Source organism: Seriola dumerili, unplaced genomic scaffold (genome assembly GCF_002260705.1).
Source record: "Seriola dumerili isolate Sdu_G_001 unplaced genomic scaffold, Sdu_1.0 BDQW01000052.1, whole genome shotgun sequence".
Classification (NCBI taxonomy): domain Eukaryota; kingdom Metazoa; phylum Chordata; class Actinopteri; order Carangiformes; family Carangidae; genus Seriola; species Seriola dumerili.
The window spans coordinates 17,853,119-17,871,730 of NW_019174307.1; the positions used below are offsets into that span (position 1 = coordinate 17,853,119).

Consider the following 18,612-nt stretch of genomic DNA (forward strand, 5'->3'; position numbering starts at 1 on the left):
AGCCTCTACCTTAACATCTGGACCTGGTTCTTCGTTTTGTGCAGGCAAGCTGGACCAATGCCAGCAAGAAGCAGCGTGAAAAACTGCTGGAACTTATCCGGCGCTTGGCTGAGGATGATAAGGATGGTGTGATGGCCCACAAGGTCCTCAACCTACTGTGGAACCTAGCACACAGCGATGATGTGCCTGTAGACATCATGGACCAGGCTCTTAGTGCCCACATCAAGATACTGGATTACAGTTGCTCACAGGTACATGCTGGGGTGTTGTTGGTGAATATTCTTAGAAAATGGCATGCAGAATAACAGACAAAGAGCTTATTAAACTAAACAAATGCTGAGGATGTTTAATTTTCACCCACAGGACAGAGACACACAGAAAATCCAGTGGATAGATCGCTTTATAGAGGAACTACGAACCAATGACAAATGGGTGATTCCTGCCCTGAAGCAAATCAGAGAAATCTGTAGCCTCTTTGGAGAAGCTCCTCAAAACCTTAGGTAAGGCCATGGTAGAAATCAATTTTATATTCCAGCGACACATAATAATTAATAATAAATAGTCATTCTGATGTTGGAAAGTATGAAACATTTATTTGTTTTACTCTTTAAGGTGTTTTATTCTGAATTATCAATATTTATTTTGCACATAATTCATGATAGAAAATCACATTTGCACAAGAGCTGAGGCATCAGGTTAACTCGTATGCTTAGTGCGTAGCACAGTACGTTCCCTAGAAGTTTAGTGCCATAACATCAAAAATTTCCTCTGCAGATTATCCCAGTGCACTAATTAACCATCAGTGCTAACCAACAGGGCTGGGTATTGCACCAAAAATTTACTACATTTTCTTACTGATATAAAAAAATCTCTCACTTAACCAAACTTTGTTCTCAACTACCAGACCTTGACTGTTTTGGTATGTTCTGAGAGCATGTCCCACCGTGTGTGGTTGTGAGACATCTCCTTCAACCAAACATTACAGGTGTTTAGCCCACACCCACATTTTTTTTATTTTAGTTGGGAAGGTTTGTGGCAAGAGATGCTTATTTTTCTTTTGAGTACATTGAAAGGAGCTGAAAGGTGCATTTACATTGTTTGCTTTGTTGTATTGTAACTAAGTAAACACTAGCTGTGGTTGAAGGTGCTGAAGTATGTTGATAGAATCAGGTCCAACCTTACCTACTCCAAGCCACTCGCCAGAGTAGGAAAAGCACAGGTCTTGCTAATAACATGAATGATGGCTCTGTTCTTTGCCAATGTCGCAGTGAGCTGTGACTGGTACTCAGCATTTACAATAACAGGGCCTTGAAACCATTGCATCTTAATGGTATTCAGCCCTCATTAATTTTATTTTTTACACCTGTGCTTTTCACCTGTAATATGTTAAACTGTCTTCAGGCCTTTTTGTTATACATGCTGATAAGTGAAAGTGGATTTAGAAGTTATGTGGACTACAAGTTGTCAGGTAGCTGGAGTAGTTAAAAAAGGGAAGTTTTAACCAAGGTTTATAAATAAAAACATTTAATTTAATATTACCATGGAAATCTGTCAAATTACTGTAAGACTGATTTGAGATCATACTGTTCAACATTATTCGTAAATTGTTTTGATTTGAAGTAGTGTTTTTTTTAATAGTCACTGTAGAAAATATGTAGTATACATGCCTGTTGTTTTTCAGAAAGAAAATGCCAATTAACATACAAACGAACTTAGTGGGGTAAGTTGAGTGCTAATTCCAGGGTTCTACCTATTTCTGTGTTACGTCAAGTCTAACTTTCTCTTTGACATTTTTATAATAAATACTGTATGAAATGTAAATCTCTGCCATGAATACGCTTAAGCAATTCTTTCTTGGGTTTCATCTCAAATGACTGATTCCTCATTCAAGCCCCTGTTCAAAGTCCTGCACATGTGTAGTTCAGCCAAGCAGCAGACAAGACTTAGACAAGATACTTTTATTCTAACTAATGGTAAGGCAAGTGTTTGTTCATTCATCACACTCTTTGTAGCTCTTGTACTTAGGTTTAATAAATTGAAAATGAAGCCTAAAGAGAAACATAGGTGTTACTGAATATTAATAGGACAAGTAATATAACATATTGATAACCTCTGCTATTGATAATCACTCATAATTATCATTGTTTATTCTTAGAATATTCGTTTTTATCATTAAGCAGTATAATTAGAAAATAATCCGACATGCAGTGTTTGTGTTTTTTTAAAATATTGAACACAATTTCAGGTTTGATTAAAATCAAGGTGTTTACTGATTTTAAGCCAATTCCCGAACAATGTACAAGGTGTAGTTAGATTATTTCGAAATAACAGACATTTTTGGGTAAACTCCATCCACTGTGCAAGATTTCTCTAGAGGCACCTGGTGGGAGTTTCTGTGCAGTCTCTCAGTACTGAACACAAGCCATAGTGCACACACAGAATAGTCCTTTACACTAGTTAGTTAGACAACTAAATGAAAGGTCCTTTGAGATGGAGCCCCATTCTTCCTGATGCCAGCTCCTTTCAGCTCAAATCATTCAATGCAAAATATCAGGGGTATTTCATGCCTTCGACTCACTTAATCAAATATGCATTTGAGTTTTGACATGAGAAATGTAATGTCTCTCGAATGTGTTTGTAGTTGTACTATTCAGCAGAATGTAGCCACTGCTAATTAGTAAACTGGAGTCATTATGTCACTGCAGTAATTTGATAAATGTGAGCCACCTCTTTTTTCAATAAAATTATAGTGTTTGAAATACCCAGGTGGCTCTTTGTAGTATGTGGCAATCAAAATTTAATCAGTTTTATTTGGTTCTCAAGTTTGATTTTCAAAGCCAAAAACATTTTATGTGGAAACAAGGCAGGAAATGTCCTTTATTGATATGACTTCTTCTGCTGGTTATTCTGACATGCATATATACACACACAGAGATACACAAAAAGCTGCTTTCTTTATGTCCCTGATAGACACAAATGAGAAATCAGTCATGTTATGTTTTCTTAATCAGAAATTGTATTACTAAAGGTATTTAAATATCAGCTTCATTCACTTTGTTTTTCAGTATTTTGCTTCCTCACTGAGTATCTGTTTTTGTCCCCCTTACACCCACCACTCCTGCTGTTTTCTCCTCAGTCAAACCCAGAGAAGTCCTCATGTGTTTTACCGCCATGACTTGATCAACCAGCTGCAGCATAACCATGCCCTGGTGACCCTGGTGGCTGAGAACCTCTCAGCCTACATGGAGACCATGAGGCAGTTCTCCAAAGGTACTTTGTTTGGGGCCAGAAATGTTACCTTGTGTTAGTCAGACATTTCATTTTCAAAGATTCAGCTGTTGGATCAGGGTTATTCTCTGCCTGGAGTCTGACAGGGTGTATGTGTGCTTTTACAGAAGAACAAGCTGAGTTTGACCCCCAGACGGTCAGGCCAGGAAGCCGCTACAGCCATGTCCAGGAAGTACAGGAACGACTCAACTTCCTGAGGTACAACTTAATCTTAACTGTCTCACATTCAAATATATCCAATCAACAAGAGTGTTATCGTTTCATGAAAGCTGAGGCTACAACTAGATGTAAGCTGAAATTAAATGATGTGAAATGATTTTAAAAATAAATACTAAGACTACTATAAATAAAACTCTACTGTTGCAATTGAGCTATACTTTGAAGTTGCTCAGCAGTCCTTAGTTGGTTTTTTATCTGTTTTGGTTGTCAAAATCAGGGATAATATTTATGCATTGTAATGATGTAGGGAAATGCAGCACCAGGTCTTAAAGAGTGGTGATTATAATGTTAGCTGTATATTTTCTTTTGTGCGCTGTGCCTGGGAGCTACACAGTACATTCCCAGACCTCTGTGGCCACTAAGCTGCTTCATTGAAGTACCTTGTTCAAGGACAGTGGTGGATAATTAGGGAGGAGCAAGTGCTAACCAGTGACTTCACCCCAGCAGCAATTATGATGCAAGTCTGGGACCAATTCTGTGACCTTCACAAGTGCGTTTCTCTAACCTCCAGGCCACCAGTGTCCACTATTGATTTTCTTTGTTTTTTTCTGTCAGGTTCCTGCTTAAGGATGGCCAATTGTGGCTGTGTGCCCCTCAGGCCAAGCAGATCTGGAAGTGTTTGGCTGAGAATGCAGTGTTTCTCTGTGACCGTGAGGCCTGCTTCAAATGGTACTGTTGGATTTTTATCTCCTCTTGCCTTTCGGCTTGAATTAATTCCCTTACCTTTATTAATCAGCAGACATGGCAGGTCTGATTGCTGTGTTACTTTGCTGCAACCCAATAGGTACTCCAAACTGATGGGGGATGAACCGGACCTGGACCCGGACATCAATAAGGACTTCTTTGAGAACAATGTTCTGCAGTTGGACCCATCTCTGCTGACGGAGAATGGCATGAAGTGCTTTGAGAGGTTCTTCAAGGCTGTCAACTGCAGGGAGGGCAAGCTGGTAGCAAAGCGCAGGGCCTACATGATGGATGACCTGGAACTAATAGGCTTGGACTACCTCTGGAGGGTGAGGAGATGTGATGCAACAGCCACACAAAAGTAGATGTTTTTGTTTACTGGGGAGTAGATTTAGAGTCTGTTTCCTTCCTTTTCAAAATGGAATATCGTACGGACCGGAAACACTTTGTTGGAAAACACAAATGGGTCATATGTTTCTGTTGTAGTTCTGACTGTACGACAAGGTGCACTGTGCTCATGTTTCCAACCATAGTTTCATTTGTTCGGCTCTTTTTATACTCACACACTTTTAAAACTTTGATATATGGGTCAAAGCTCGGTGCACATGTGATCAACAGCTGCTCTCTTTGTCAGTACTGTACACTTGCCATTGTAGCCTTGAGGTAGGAATTGCATTATCAACAAAGGAGAAGTTGTTCAGTGGGCAGAGGTATGATGGGCACTGTTCATATTTATTTGAGATCATCTTTCCTCCCAGAGCACATTTTGTTAGGTGTGACTGCAAGGATGAAGAGATTTACTACCATATTTGTACATTGTAAACTCATACACAAGATGCTAAAATACACTTGACAATATTAATAATTCATTCCTCTGGTAACTGAAGTGAACTTCTCTAGTGTCTCATTGTTTACACTAAGGGATTGTGTTCTGTTTGCTACTATAGTACAAGACAAGAAACAGCAGTGCTGTAGTACGTATTGTTTTGCCCCCTATTGGATCTTGAGTGGTCAGTAATGAGGCTCCTCTTTCCTTAGTGCCTTGGATTGCCACAGACTTGTACGGGCTGAAAAAGCAGTGTGGGGAAAAAAAAAAAAATTTTTTTCATATTTTCCTCTCTCCCAGGTGGTAATTCAAGGAAGTGATGACATCGCTAGCCGTGCAATAGACCTACTCAAAGAGATCTATACCAACCTTGGACCAAAACTACAAGTCAATCAGGTAGAGGGACTGTTCTGTAGAGGTTTAAAGTAGAGGTTTAATCAGCTTTTGTTTGTTTTTCTCTCTTTTGTAGTTCCAAAGTATGTGTTTAGAGGTCATTTCAAATAATTTGGTGTAATGTCAAGGTGCCTGTCTTTATTTTTTTACCTGTTTCTTCCCTTTAGGTTGAAATTCATGAGGATTTCATTCAGTCATGTTTTGACCGTCTGAAGGCATCTTATGACACCCTGTGTGTGTTGGATGGAGACAAAGACAGCATCAATTGCGCGCGTCAGGAGGCCATCCGCATGGTCCGAGTTCTCACTGTACTCAAAGAGTACATCAATGAGTGTGACAGTGACTACCATGAGGAGAGGACTATACTGCCTATGTCCAGGTACAATCACAATGAAACATGTTAACATATCACTGTACATCGAATGGCTGAGGCTTTCACAAGACAATAGACTCCAAGTCACCGAAGACACCTTGCAGTATCATGAGTTTCAGTTTCAGATAAAGTGACAAAAATAAACCTAACCAGCATTATTGCCAACCCAGGCACTGCAGTAAGCTTTTTTTGTAGGTGAAATATTATAATTCATGTAAATTACCCACTCAAAATTCAATAAGTTGTTGCCCAACATAACTGAAGACCTCTGTTTTCCCCTTATAGTGTGTGCTCCATATTATTCTATTTTTGCTTTATTCACATTCATTGCCTTGTGCCTCACAGTGAGATGAACAAGGTGGCATGTTTTTTGCAGTTTCACTGTAAATCTCTTTATTCCATTTCTCTTGCAGAGCTTTCCGTGGGAAGCATATCACGTTGATCGTACGTTTCCCCAACCAAGGGCGTCAGGTAGATGACCTGGATATCTGGTCACACACCAATGACACAATTGGCTCAGTTCGGCGCGGCATCTTAACCAGGATCAAAGCTAATGCTGCACATACGAAGATAGAGCTCTTCATTGGTGGAGAGGTTGTTGATCCAGCTGACGACAGGAAGCTGATTGGACAGCTGAATTTGAAGGACAAAACGGTGAGAATGAGCTTTTCTCTAGCACTGAAAAAAGAAATGTTCTATTGAAAGGGCAGTGCTGTATGTTTTTTTTTTTTTTTTAATTTTTATGTACATGCAATAAGTGTTTTTATTATTACTGTTCTTTAATAATACATTAAAAATAATGTGATCCTAGCCATTGTGGTCACATCAAAAATAAGATAGTTTAGTTAGTTAGTTTTCCATCCATTAGATCAACATTTACTCAAACTAGCTGTTGTGTTTTTTTTTGTATAGCTGATCACGGCCAAGCTAACCCAGGTGAGTGCCAACATGCCTTCAAGCCCAGACAGCTCCTCTGATTCATCCACTGGCTCTCCTGGTAACCATGGAAACCACTACAGCGATGGACCCAACCCTGAAGTGGAGAGCTGTCTTCCTGGTGTGGTGAGTTTATAGCACAGGCACTGTATACACACAACTATTTCAATGTTACCCCCAAACAGCCTGGATAACAACGGTTGAGTGATTCTGTAATTAAATTGTTAATTGATGATGTGTGACAGATGTTGTGCATGTGAATGGTAATTTTGTGAGCCATTTGTGTTAATCTATTATGTACCACATGGGGAAACCAAGAATCTGGAGCAATCCCTTGACATTGATTTCTATGGTTGCAAATGTAAAAGTGAAAATCTAAACCCTGATGTTGACACTGAATTTATGATACAGAGGTGTGCCACTGTGTGTTGATCAATGTGTGAACAGCAGTACTATAACACCCTCTGCCATATTTTACAGATTATGTCGCTGCATCTGCGCTACATCTCCTTCCTGTGGCAGGTTGCTGACCTGGGCTGCAACCTCAACATGCCTCTGCTTAGAGATGGAGCTCGAGTTCTCATGAAACTCATGCCCCCAGGTATATGTGCACCTGTGCTCACAATTTTTTGTTTTCAACCAATTCACTTGAGGAAAACATACACCTACACAAGCACACACAAGCAATGGTAGCTCAGTGCCATGTTTTTGTATCCTCAGATAACACTACAGTGGAGAATCTGAGAGCTGTGTGTCTGGACCATGCTAAGCTTGGTGAGAACAGCCTCAGTCCTTCACTGGACTCGCGCTTCTTCGGCCCCTCACCCTCACAAGTGCTCTACCTCATAGAGGTGAGTGTCACTCTACCTTTGCATCACAAGCTGTGACAATTATGTGCCCTGAAAACCATATTTTGCATTCTTAGCCTGACTAGCCTAAGATATTGAAGTGTATTGTTGTGTGTTGACTGGAGTGTGCAGTGTCGCGACCCCGGTAACAATCATAATTCAGTATAACAATATGTTATCAGTCTCACAAAGCAGGATTACTAACTACAATAAGTAAAACATTGAATACAACGCTACCTAAATAACCCAGTAATCCTGCTGTGTAAGACAAGGCCCATTGTTTCTGTCCATCTGTTAGATGGTTCACACTATTCTTACCCATGTTCCAGGTTGTGTATGCTTTGCTGATGCCTGCCAGTGCCACTCTGGGCGAGGATGCCAGCGACTTCCAGTATAACTTCTTGAAGAGCGGCGGGCTGCCCCTGGTGTTGAGCATGCTCACCAGGAACAACTTCCTCCCATCAGCAGATATGGAGACCCGGCGTGGGGCTTACCTTAACGCGCTGAAGATAGCCAAGCTCCTCCTTACTGCTGTGGGCTTTGGACATGTGAAGGCTGTGGCTGAGGCCTGCCAGCCCAACGCTGAGGGAAATATTCCTGTCTCTCCGGTTAGGCCGCACATATAACTCGCACAGACACATACCTGTATAACTACTTCTTCAATGGTTGACTGCCATATCTCTAGTGACATGTCTTCATTTTTCTCCACGCTATCACCCCCCGCCCTGCATTGTCAACAGATTAACCAGGCCACTCATGACCAGGCTCTGGTGCTTCAGAGTGCCCTGCAAAACATCCCTAACCCTGCCTCAGAATGCATGCTGCGCAACGTAGCCATCCGCCTAGCCCAGCAGATTTCTGATGAGGTAACAAAAAATCTTAAAGGAATGATTATGCAGGGATTTGTAAGATTTGAATACTCAGAAGTGGTGATGGTAATGAATTTTAAGAAATATTTTAAATAGTTTTTATAGACACTGAATGACAGGTAGTAATTTAAGGTTTAAAGTCTAAACACAGAAGCTGTTAATAAAGGTAGAAACCCACTCTTGAAAATATGATATTTAATATATTATTATATGTAAAGTTGAGAAGAGGATTGCAAGAAATTTAAATTCAAACGAACACTGGATGAGAGGATGAAAATCTATTTTTATTGAGTGGTACTGTTTGTAATAATAGATTTTGTTGGACTACTTTTTTCACCAGAATTTCTTCCAGGCATCAAAGTACATCCCAGACATTTGTGTGATCCGAGCGGTACAGAAAATAGTGTGGGCATCAGGCTGTGGTACAGTGCAGCTCGTCTTCAGTTCCAATGAAGAAATCAGCAAGATATATGAGAAGGTAAATGTTCAGTTGCCTTTGAATATTTCTGTTTGTGAGAGTTGTTTTATTAAATGTCCTCCATATATTTTAGAAAACATCACAAGAGCACATTGGAGTGGTTGACTTCCATAATGGAATAAAGTCTGCTGCACATCATTCCTTAATAGATATGCAGACTGTTGTATAACCGAGGAGGCAGGGCAGTAAAAGCTTGGTTGTAAAAGGTCCTGAGCTAAAAGCAAGATACAACCCATTTTTGCATAATACATTTCATCTTTGTTTTTCTTGTTAGACAAATGCAGCTAAGGAGCCAGATGGTGAAGATGAGCAGGTGTGCTGCGAGGCCCTGGAAGTGATGACACTGTGTTTTGCCCTCATGCCCACGGCTCTGGACACACTCAGTAAGGAGAAAGCCTGGCAGACCTTCATCATTGACTTGCTGCTACACTGCCATAGCAAGTAAGAATCAGTATACTTTCCAACCAACTGCTGAAGCATATATGAACTGACTGAAACAGGAGACATCATCTGTAGCCCTTCACAGTTTTGATATAATGATACTGAGGTTGTTATCTGTCTTTGACAGATCTGTTCGTCAGATGGCCCAGGAGCAGTTTTTCCTGATGGCAACTAGGTGCTGTATGGGCCATCGACCCCTCCTCTTCTTTATCACCCTCCTCTTCACTGTGCTAGGGGTGAGTGACTATATGCCTTGTGTTTTTAAATACTATAATTTGTCCCTACCCTCTTTTATTATATGCATTATAATGCTTTACCATAGTGACGGTTAACCGCTTACAGGTTCCTAATTTCAAATTGTCCATGTCTATGTCCAGAGTACAGCCAAGGAGCGAGCCAAACATGCTGGTGACTACTTCACTTTGCTCAGACATCTGCTGAACTATGCCTATAACAGCAACATAAACCTGCCAAATGCTGAGGTGCTGCTCAACAATGAGATTGACTGGCTGAAACGGATAAGGGTAAAAATGCTTATTAACCATATGTTGATGATCTGTTTTTAATACCCTAAATATTTAGTCCAGTATGTTGTAACACGCCCATTAAAAAATACATGCGTACAATTTTAGCGTATCTATTATTATGCCCTCACAGATGAGTGTGTGGTAGAGCTGATGTTCAATGTTTGCATTTTGTAGGATGAGGTTAAGAGGACAGGGGAGACCGGTGTAGAGGAGACCATCCTGGAGGGCCACCTTGGAGTCACCAAAGAACTTCTAGCCTTCCAGACCCCAGAGAAGAAATATTACATCGGCTGTGAGAAGGGAGGAGCGAACCTCATTAAGGTACAATAAACAGACAATACCTGAAACAGGTAATATAAAGAGAAAAAGCTTCTTTTCTTCTTATAACATGACTAAGAACCTGTCTCTCCTTTTCTTCCTCATTAGGAGCTGATTGATGACTTCATCTTCCCGGCATCTAATGTTTACCTGCAGTACATGAAGAGTGGGGAGTTCCCCACAGAGCAGGCCATCCCAGTGTGCAGCACCCCTGCTTCCATCAACGCTGGCTTTGAGCTCCTGGTGGCACTGGCTGTCGGCTGTGTTCGCAACCTCAAGCAGATAGTTGACACTCTGACAGACATGTACTACTTAGGTAGGGAGATGCCAGTGTGGCAGTTTTACTGATGGATGCCACTGACAGTTTGTATTTGTAATGCAATTTTTTCTTACCTCTTTTTTCAGGTTGTGAAACATTGACAGAGTGGGAGTACTTGCCTCCGGTGGGGCCACGGCCCAACAAAGGCTTTGTTGGCCTGAAGAATGCTGGGGCCACTTGTTATATGAACTCAGTCATTCAGCAGCTGTACATGATCCCTCCCATCCGCAATGGCATCCTGGCCATTGAGGGCACAGGCACTGATGTGGACGATGACATGTCAGGAGACGAGAAGCAGGAGAATGAGGTATTGTGAGAGTTTGTTTTGTAATAAAACTTTTGCCCCATGATGACATTCATCCTTTCTCAGCATCCAGTGACTGACAAACTGGCCAACTCCAGGCTCATAGGCCATGTTGGCTGAGTTTGGAGCTGAGGGCAGCATAATTACCATAAAAGTTTCTAATGATAAATAGCTTGAGAGAATATGAAGAGCCATTACTCTTAAGTCCCTTCTCCTTGTGGAGATGGCACCATGACATATGGTAGCCAAAAAGTAATAAAGTAAGAGTTGTAGATGTAGGAAGACATGGTTATTTGCATTTCATCTATGTTTTGTGTCTCCACAGAGTAATGTGGATCCTCGTGATGAGGTGTTCAGCTACCACCATCAGTTTGATGATAAGCCCTCCAGTAAGTCGGAGGACAGGAAAGAGTACAACATTGGGGTACTGCGTCACCTACAGGTCATCTTTGGCCATCTGGCTGCATCCAGACTGCAGTACTATGTCCCTAGGGGATTCTGGAAACAGTTCAGGTATGTTGAAAATTCATAGTCATCTTAATTGGCACTGGTTTTTACCTGTTTTGCAGTTGATGATGTCTGATTGTCTTCACGGTTCCATCCTTTTTAGGTTATGGGGTGAGCCAGTGAACTTGCGGGAGCAGCATGATGCTCTGGAGTTCTTCAACTCTTTGGTGGACAGTCTGGATGAAGCTCTGAAAGCCCTTGGCCACCCTGCCATGCTCAGCAAAGTACTGGGAGGGTCCTTTGCTGATCAGAAGATCTGTCAGGGTTGCCCCCACAGGTGTGTGCAGTCCTTCTCCCTGTGTTTAGTTACTTAAATAATTCAAAAATAAAAAACTTGAAACCACCTTGGGTTCTTCTTCTCTAATAATTGTTTGTGTTGTCAGGTATGAGTGTGAGGAGTCATTCACAACACTCAATGTAGACATCAGAAACCACCAGAACCTGTTGGACTCCATGGAGCAGTATGTTAAAGGAGATCTGCTGGAGGGAGCCAATGCCTACCACTGTGAGAAGTGTAATAAGAAGGTGAGAATGGAGCACCCATCTGATGGAGGAGCCGTTAATAGTCGTCCCATCGTTTACTTAAATGATCTGTTTTCTTTTCCTCATTAACTTCTGTAAGATTTTTTTTTATTGGGCCAGAAAGATAATCGAATGTTTGCTCTCCTTCTCAGGTGGACACAGTGAAGCGCCTGCTGATTAAGAAGCTGCCACCAGTCCTGGCCATCCAGCTGAAGCGCTTTGACTACGACTGGGAGAGGGAGTGTGCCATCAAGTTTAATGACTACTTTGAGTTCCCCAGGGAGCTGGATATGGAGCCGTACACAGTAGCTGGTGTGGCCAAGTTAGAGGGCGATGACGTCAACCCGGAGAACCAGGTGATCCAACAGAATGAGCCCTCTGAACCCACACCACCAGGCAGCTCCAAGTATCGTCTGGTGGGAGTGCTGGTCCACTCAGGCCAGGCCAGCGGTGGACACTACTACTCCTACATAATCCAGAGGAACGGGGGTGATGGCGAGAAGAACCGTTGGTATAAGTTTGATGATGGTGATGTGACTGAGTGCAAGATGGACGATGAGGAGGAAATGAAGAACCAGTGCTTTGGAGGGGAATACATGGGTGAGGTGTTCGATCATATGATGAAAAGGATGTCGTACCGGAGGCAGAAGCGCTGGTGGAATGCCTACATCCTATTCTATGAGCGTATGGACTCACTGGACAAGGACAGCGAGCTTGTCAAGTACATCTCGGAGCTGACCATCTCCTCCACCAAGCCACATCAGGTCAAGATGCCTGGTGTCATCGAGTGCAGCGTCCGCAAGCAGAACGTCCAATTCATGCACAACCGAATGCAATACAGCCTGGAATATTTCCAGTTCATTAAGAAACTTCTGACCTGTAACAGTGTCTATTTAAACCCTCCTCCAGGTATGCATCATTTTTGTGTATGCTGCTAAGTGGGTTTTTAAATGCAGAACTAATTCAGTGGATCCTAGTTATTATTTTATCTTAAAAGATAGAAAAAAACTAAAGGAGACTAGGTAGGTCAGCTATTTGGGTTGTTGTAGAAACACTATAAATATTGCAATCTTGTTTTTTTTTTAAGGACACCATCTAATTTTCACATATTACTGCTACATTATAAAATGACTACTCAGTACTCATGGATCAGACCATATTATCTTATCAGCCTTCATTTTGATCTCAACTACACACCTGTAAAAATGTGACTGTCTTGTTCAGTTGCAACGCTGTCATGCTGATAAAATCTGTCCATAGATGGACAGACATATAAAATTCCTGCTACAGTAGGTTTCTTCAGGACCACATTTTGCCATGATCACACACACACACAGAGAGAGAGAGAGAGAGAGAGAGAGAGAGAGAGAGAGAGAGAGAGAGATACAGACTCACAAGGTGAAAACAACACTAGCTTTGCTGTTGTAGGTAAACATAATAGACAGACCATTAAACAGACAAGTAATTAGCGTTTGTGTCTTTGTTCCACAACATGGGCAAATAAATCACAAACTGACAATACACTTGATAAACTATGGTTGAAACTACATAGCTACAGTTGTTTAATTCTTGTGTCTCTCTCTCTCTTCTCTCTCTCTCTCTCTCTCTTCTCTCTCTCTCTCTCTCTCTCTCTCTCTCTCTCTCTCCTCTCTCTCTCTCTCTCTCTCTCTCTCTCTCTCTCTGCTCCTCTCTCTCTCTCTCTCTCTCTCTCTCTCTCTCTCTCTCTCTCTCCTTCTCTCTCTCTCTCTCTCTTCTCTTCTCTTCTTCTCTCTCTCTCTCCTCTTCTCTCTCTCTCTCTCTCTCCTCTCTCTCTCTCTCTCTCTCTCTGTGTGTGTGTGTATCATGGCAAAATGTGGTCCTGAAGAAACCTACTGTAGCAGGAATTTTATATGTCTGTCCATCTATGGACAGATTTTATCAAGCATGACAGCGTTGCAACTGAACAAGACAGTCCATTTTTACAGTTGTGTAGTTGAGATCAAATAGAAGGCTGATAAGATAATATGGTCTGATCCATGAGTACTGAGTAGTCATTTTATAATGTAGCAGTAATATGTGAAAATTAGATGGTGTCCTTAAAAAAAAAAAACAAGATTGCAATATTTATAGTGTTTCTACAACAACCCCAAATAGCTGACCTACTCTAGTTTCTATCTTTTAAGATAAAAATAATAACTAGGATCCACTGAATTAGTTCTGCATTTAAAAACCCACTTAGCAGCATACACAAAAATGATGCATACCTGGAGGAGGGTTTAAATAGACACTGTTACAGGTCAGAAGTTTTCTTAATGAACTGGAAATATTCCAGGCTGTATTGCATTCGGTTGTGCATGAATTGGACGTTCTGCTGCGGACGCTGCACTCGAGTGACACAGGCATCTTGACTGATGTGGCTTGGTGAGGAGATGGTCAGCTCCGAGATGTACTTGACAAGCTCGCTGTCCTTGTCAGTGAGTCCATACCGCTAAGATAGGATTGTAGGCATTCACCAGCGCTTCTGCCTCCGGTACGACATCCTTTTCATCATATGATCGAACACCTCACCCATGTATTCCCCTCCAAAGCACTGGTTCTTCATTTCCTCCTCATCGTGTCCATCTTGCACTCAGTCACAATCACCATCATCAAACTTATTACACAACGGTTCTTTCTCGCCATCACCCCCGTTCCTCTGGATTTGTAGGAGTAGTAGTGTCCACCGCTGGCCTGGCCTGAGTGGACCAGCACTCCACCAGAACGATACTTGGAGCTGCCTGGTGGTGTGGGTTCAGAGGCTTCATTCTGTTGGATCTACCTGGTTCTCCGGGTTGAGTCATCGCCTCTCTAACTTGGCCACACCAGCTACTGTGTACGGCTCCATATCCAGCTCCCTGGGGAACTCACAAGTAGTCATTAAACTTGATGGCACACTCCCTCTCCCAGTCGTAGTCAAAGCGCTTCAGCTGGATGGCCAGGACTGGTGGCAGCTTCTTAATCAGCAGGCGCTTCACTGTGTCCACCTGAGAAGGAGAGCAAACATTCGATTATCTTTCTGGCCCATAAAAAAAAAATCTTACAGAAGTTAATGAGGAAAAGAAAACAGATCATTTAAGTAAACGATGGAACGACTATTAACGGCTCCTCCATCAGATGGGTGCTCCATTCTTCACCTTTCTATTACACTTCTCACAGTGGTAGGCATTGGCTCCTCCAGCAGATCTCCTTTAACATACTGCTCCATGGAGTCCAACAGGTTCTGGTGGTTTCTGATGTCTACATTGAGTGGTTTGAATGACTCCTCACACTCATACTGACAACACAAACAATTATTAGAGAAGAAGAAACCCAAGGTGGTTTCAAGTTTTTTATTTTTTGAATTATTTAAGTAACTAAACACAGGGAGAAGGCTGCACACACCTGTGGGGGCAACCCTGACAGATCTTCTGATCAGCAAAGGACCCTCCCAGTACTTTGCTGAGCATGGCAGGGTGGCCAAGGGCTTTCAGAGCTTCATCCAGACTGTCCCCAAAGAGTTGAAGAACTCCAGAGCATCATGCTGCTCCGCAAGTTCACTGGCTCACCCCATAACCTAAAAAGGATGGAACGTGAAGACAATCAAGACACATCAACTGCAAAACAGGTAAAACAGTGCCAATTAAGATGACTATGAATTTTCAACATACCTGAACTGTTTCCAGAATCCCCTAGGGACATAGTACTGCAGTCTGGATGCAGCCAGATGGCCAAAGATGACCTGTAGGTGACGCAGTACCCCAATGTTGTACTCTTTCCTGTCCTCGACTTACTGGAGGGCTTATCATCAAACTGATGGTGGTAGCTGAACACCTCATCACGAGGATCCACATTACTCTGTGGAGACACAAAACAATAGATGAAATGCAAATAACCATGTCTTCCTACATCTACAACTCTTACTTTATTACTTTTTGGCTACCATATGTCATGGTGCCATTCTCCACAAGGAGAAAGGGACTTAAGAGTAATGGCTCTTCATATTCTTCTCAAGCTATTTATCATTAGAAACTTTTATGGTAATTATGCTGCCTCAGCTCCAAACTCAGCCACATGGCCTATGAGCCTGGAGTTGGCCAGTTTGTCAGTCACTGGATGCTGAGAAAGGATGAATGTCATCATGGGGCAAAAGTTTTATTACAAAACAAACTCTCACAATACCTCATTTCTCCTGCTTCTCGTCTCTTGACATGTCCATCGTCCACATGCAGTGCCTTGTGCCCTCAATGGCCAGGATGCCATTGGCGGATGGAGGGATATGTACAGCTGCTGAATGACTGAGTTCATATAACAAGTGGCCCCAGCATTCTTCAGGCCAACAAAGCCTTTGTTGGGCCGTGCCCCACCGGAGGCAAGTACTCCCACTCTGTCAATGTTTCACAACCTGAAAAAAGAGGTAACAAAAAATTGCATTACAAATACAAACTGTCAGTGGCATCCATCAGTAAAACTGCCACACTGGCATCTCCCTACCTAAGTAGTACATGTCTGTCAGAGTGTCAACTATCTGCTTGAGGTTGCGAACACAGCCGACAGCCAGTGCCACCAGGAGCTCAAAGCCAGCGTTGATGGAAGCAGGGGTGCTGCACACTGGGATGGCTGCTCTGTGGGGAACTCCCACTCTTTATGTACTGCAGGTAAACATTAGATGCCGGGAAGATGAAGTCATCAATCAGCTCCTAATGAGGAAGAAAAGGAGAGACAGGTTCTTAGTCATGTTATAAAAGAAAAGAAGCTTTTTCTCTTTATATTACCTGTTTCAGGTATTGTCTGTTTATTGTACCTTAATGAGGTTCGCTCCTCCCTTCTCACAGGCCGATGTAATATTTCTTCTCTGGGGTCTGGAAGGCTAGAAGTTCTTTGGTGACTCCAAGGTGGCCCTCCAGGATGGTCTCCTCTACACCGGTCTCCCCTGTCCTCTTAACCTCATCCTACAAAATGCAACATTGAACATCAGCTCTACCACACATCATCTGTGAGGGCATAATAATAGATACGCTAAAATTGTACGCATTGTATTTTTTAATGGGCGTGTTACAACATACTGACTAAATATTTAGGGTATTAAAAACAGATCATCAACATATGGTTAATAAGCATTTTTACCCTTATCCGTTTCAGCCAGTCAATCTCATTGTTGAGCAGCACCTCAGCATTTGGCAGGTTTATGTTGCTGTTATAGGCATAGTTCAGCAGATGTCTGAGCAAAGTGAAGTAGTCACCAGCATGTTTGGCTCGCTCCTTGGCTGTACTCTGGACATAGACATGGACAATTTGAAATTAGGAAACTGTAAGCGGTTAACCGTCACTATGGTAAAGCATTATAATGCATATAATAAAAGAGGGTAGGAAAATTATAGTATTTAAAAACACAAGGCATATAGTTCACTCACCCCTAGCACAGTGAAGAGGAGGTGATAAAGAAGAGGAGGGGTCGATGGCCCATACAGCACCTAGTTGCCATCAGGAAAAACTGCTCCTGGGCCATCTGACGAACAGATTGTCAAAGACAGATAACAACCTCAGTATCATTTATATCAAAACTGTGAAGGGCTACAGATGATGTCTCCTGTTTCAGTCAGTTCATATATGCTTCAGCAGTTGGTTGGAAAGTATACTGATTCTTACTTGCTATGGCAGTGTAGCAGCAAGTCAATGATGAAGGTCTGCCGGCTTTCTCCTTACTGAGTGTGTCCAGAGCCGTGGGCATGAGGGCAAAAACAGTGTCATCACTTCCAGGGCCTCGCAGCACCCTGCTCATCTTCAACCATCTGGCTCCTTAGCTGCATTTGTCTAACAAGAAAAACAAAGATGAAATGTATTATGCAAAAATGGGTTGTATCTTGCTTTTAGCTCAGGACCTTTTACAACCAAGCTTTTACTGCCCTGCCTCCTAGGTTATCAACAGTCTGCATATCTTATTAAGGAATGATGTGCAGCAGACTTTATTCCATTATGGAAGTCAACACTCCAATGTGCTCTTGTGATGTTTTCTAAATATATGGAGGACATTTAATAAAACAACTTCACAAACAGAAATATTCAAAGGCAACTGACATTTACCTTCTCATATATCTTGCTGATTTCTTCATTGGAACTGAAGACGAGCTGCACTGTACCACAGCCTGATGCCCACACTATTTTCTGTACCGCTCGGATCACACAAAATGTTCTGGGATGTACTTTGATTGCCTGGAAGAAATTCTCTGGTGAAAAAAGTAGTCCAACAAAAATCTATTATTCAAACAGTAACACTCAATAAAAATAGATTTTCATCTCTCTCCATCCAGTGTTCGTTTGAATTTAAATTTCTTGCAATCCTCTTCTCAACTTTACATATAATAATATATTAAATATCATATTTTCAAGAGTGGGTTTCTACCTTTTATTAACAGCTCTGTGTTTAGACTTTTAAACCTTAAACTTACTACCTGTCATTTCATGTGTCTATAAAAAACTATTTAAAATATTTCTTAAAATTCATTTACCAATCACCACTTTCGAGTATTCAAATCTTACAAAATCCTGCATAATCATTCTTTAAGATTTTTTTGTTACCTCATCAGAAATCTGCTGGGCTAGGCGGATGGCTACGTTGCGCAGCATGCATTCTGAGGCAGGTTAGGGATGTTTTGCAGGGCACTCTGAAGCACCAGAGCCTGGTCATGAGTGGCCTGGTTAATCTGTTGACAATGCAGGGCGGGGGGTGATAGCGTGGAGAAAAAATGAAGACATGTCACTAGAG

General features: G+C 41.9%; 1 protein-coding gene across 1 annotated transcript in view; it reads left to right on the forward strand.

The window, feature by feature from the left end:
• The window catches only part of usp9x (ubiquitin specific peptidase 9, X-linked), a 37,401-nt gene that overhangs the window by 8,850 nt on the left and 9,939 nt on the right, over positions 1-18,612 (forward strand). The window contains exons 11-35 of the mRNA XM_022740113.1: positions 45-251; positions 364-500; positions 3,137-3,270; positions 3,396-3,486; positions 4,063-4,176; positions 4,292-4,520; positions 5,318-5,413; positions 5,578-5,789; positions 6,197-6,437; positions 6,696-6,845; positions 7,200-7,320; positions 7,440-7,570; positions 7,897-8,175; positions 8,308-8,433; positions 8,777-8,914; positions 9,189-9,355; positions 9,483-9,591; positions 9,733-9,879; positions 10,057-10,203; positions 10,309-10,516; positions 10,606-10,826; positions 11,149-11,336; positions 11,434-11,607; positions 11,714-11,855; positions 12,005-12,761. Coding sequence (XP_022595834.1) covers positions 45-251; positions 364-500; positions 3,137-3,270; positions 3,396-3,486; positions 4,063-4,176; positions 4,292-4,520; positions 5,318-5,413; positions 5,578-5,789; positions 6,197-6,437; positions 6,696-6,845; positions 7,200-7,320; positions 7,440-7,570; positions 7,897-8,175; positions 8,308-8,433; positions 8,777-8,914; positions 9,189-9,355; positions 9,483-9,591; positions 9,733-9,879; positions 10,057-10,203; positions 10,309-10,516; positions 10,606-10,826; positions 11,149-11,336; positions 11,434-11,607; positions 11,714-11,855; positions 12,005-12,761 — 4,666 coding nt within the window. The remainder of the gene's footprint in view (positions 1-44; positions 252-363; positions 501-3,136; positions 3,271-3,395; positions 3,487-4,062; positions 4,177-4,291; positions 4,521-5,317; positions 5,414-5,577; positions 5,790-6,196; positions 6,438-6,695; positions 6,846-7,199; positions 7,321-7,439; positions 7,571-7,896; positions 8,176-8,307; positions 8,434-8,776; positions 8,915-9,188; positions 9,356-9,482; positions 9,592-9,732; positions 9,880-10,056; positions 10,204-10,308; positions 10,517-10,605; positions 10,827-11,148; positions 11,337-11,433; positions 11,608-11,713; positions 11,856-12,004; positions 12,762-18,612) is intronic.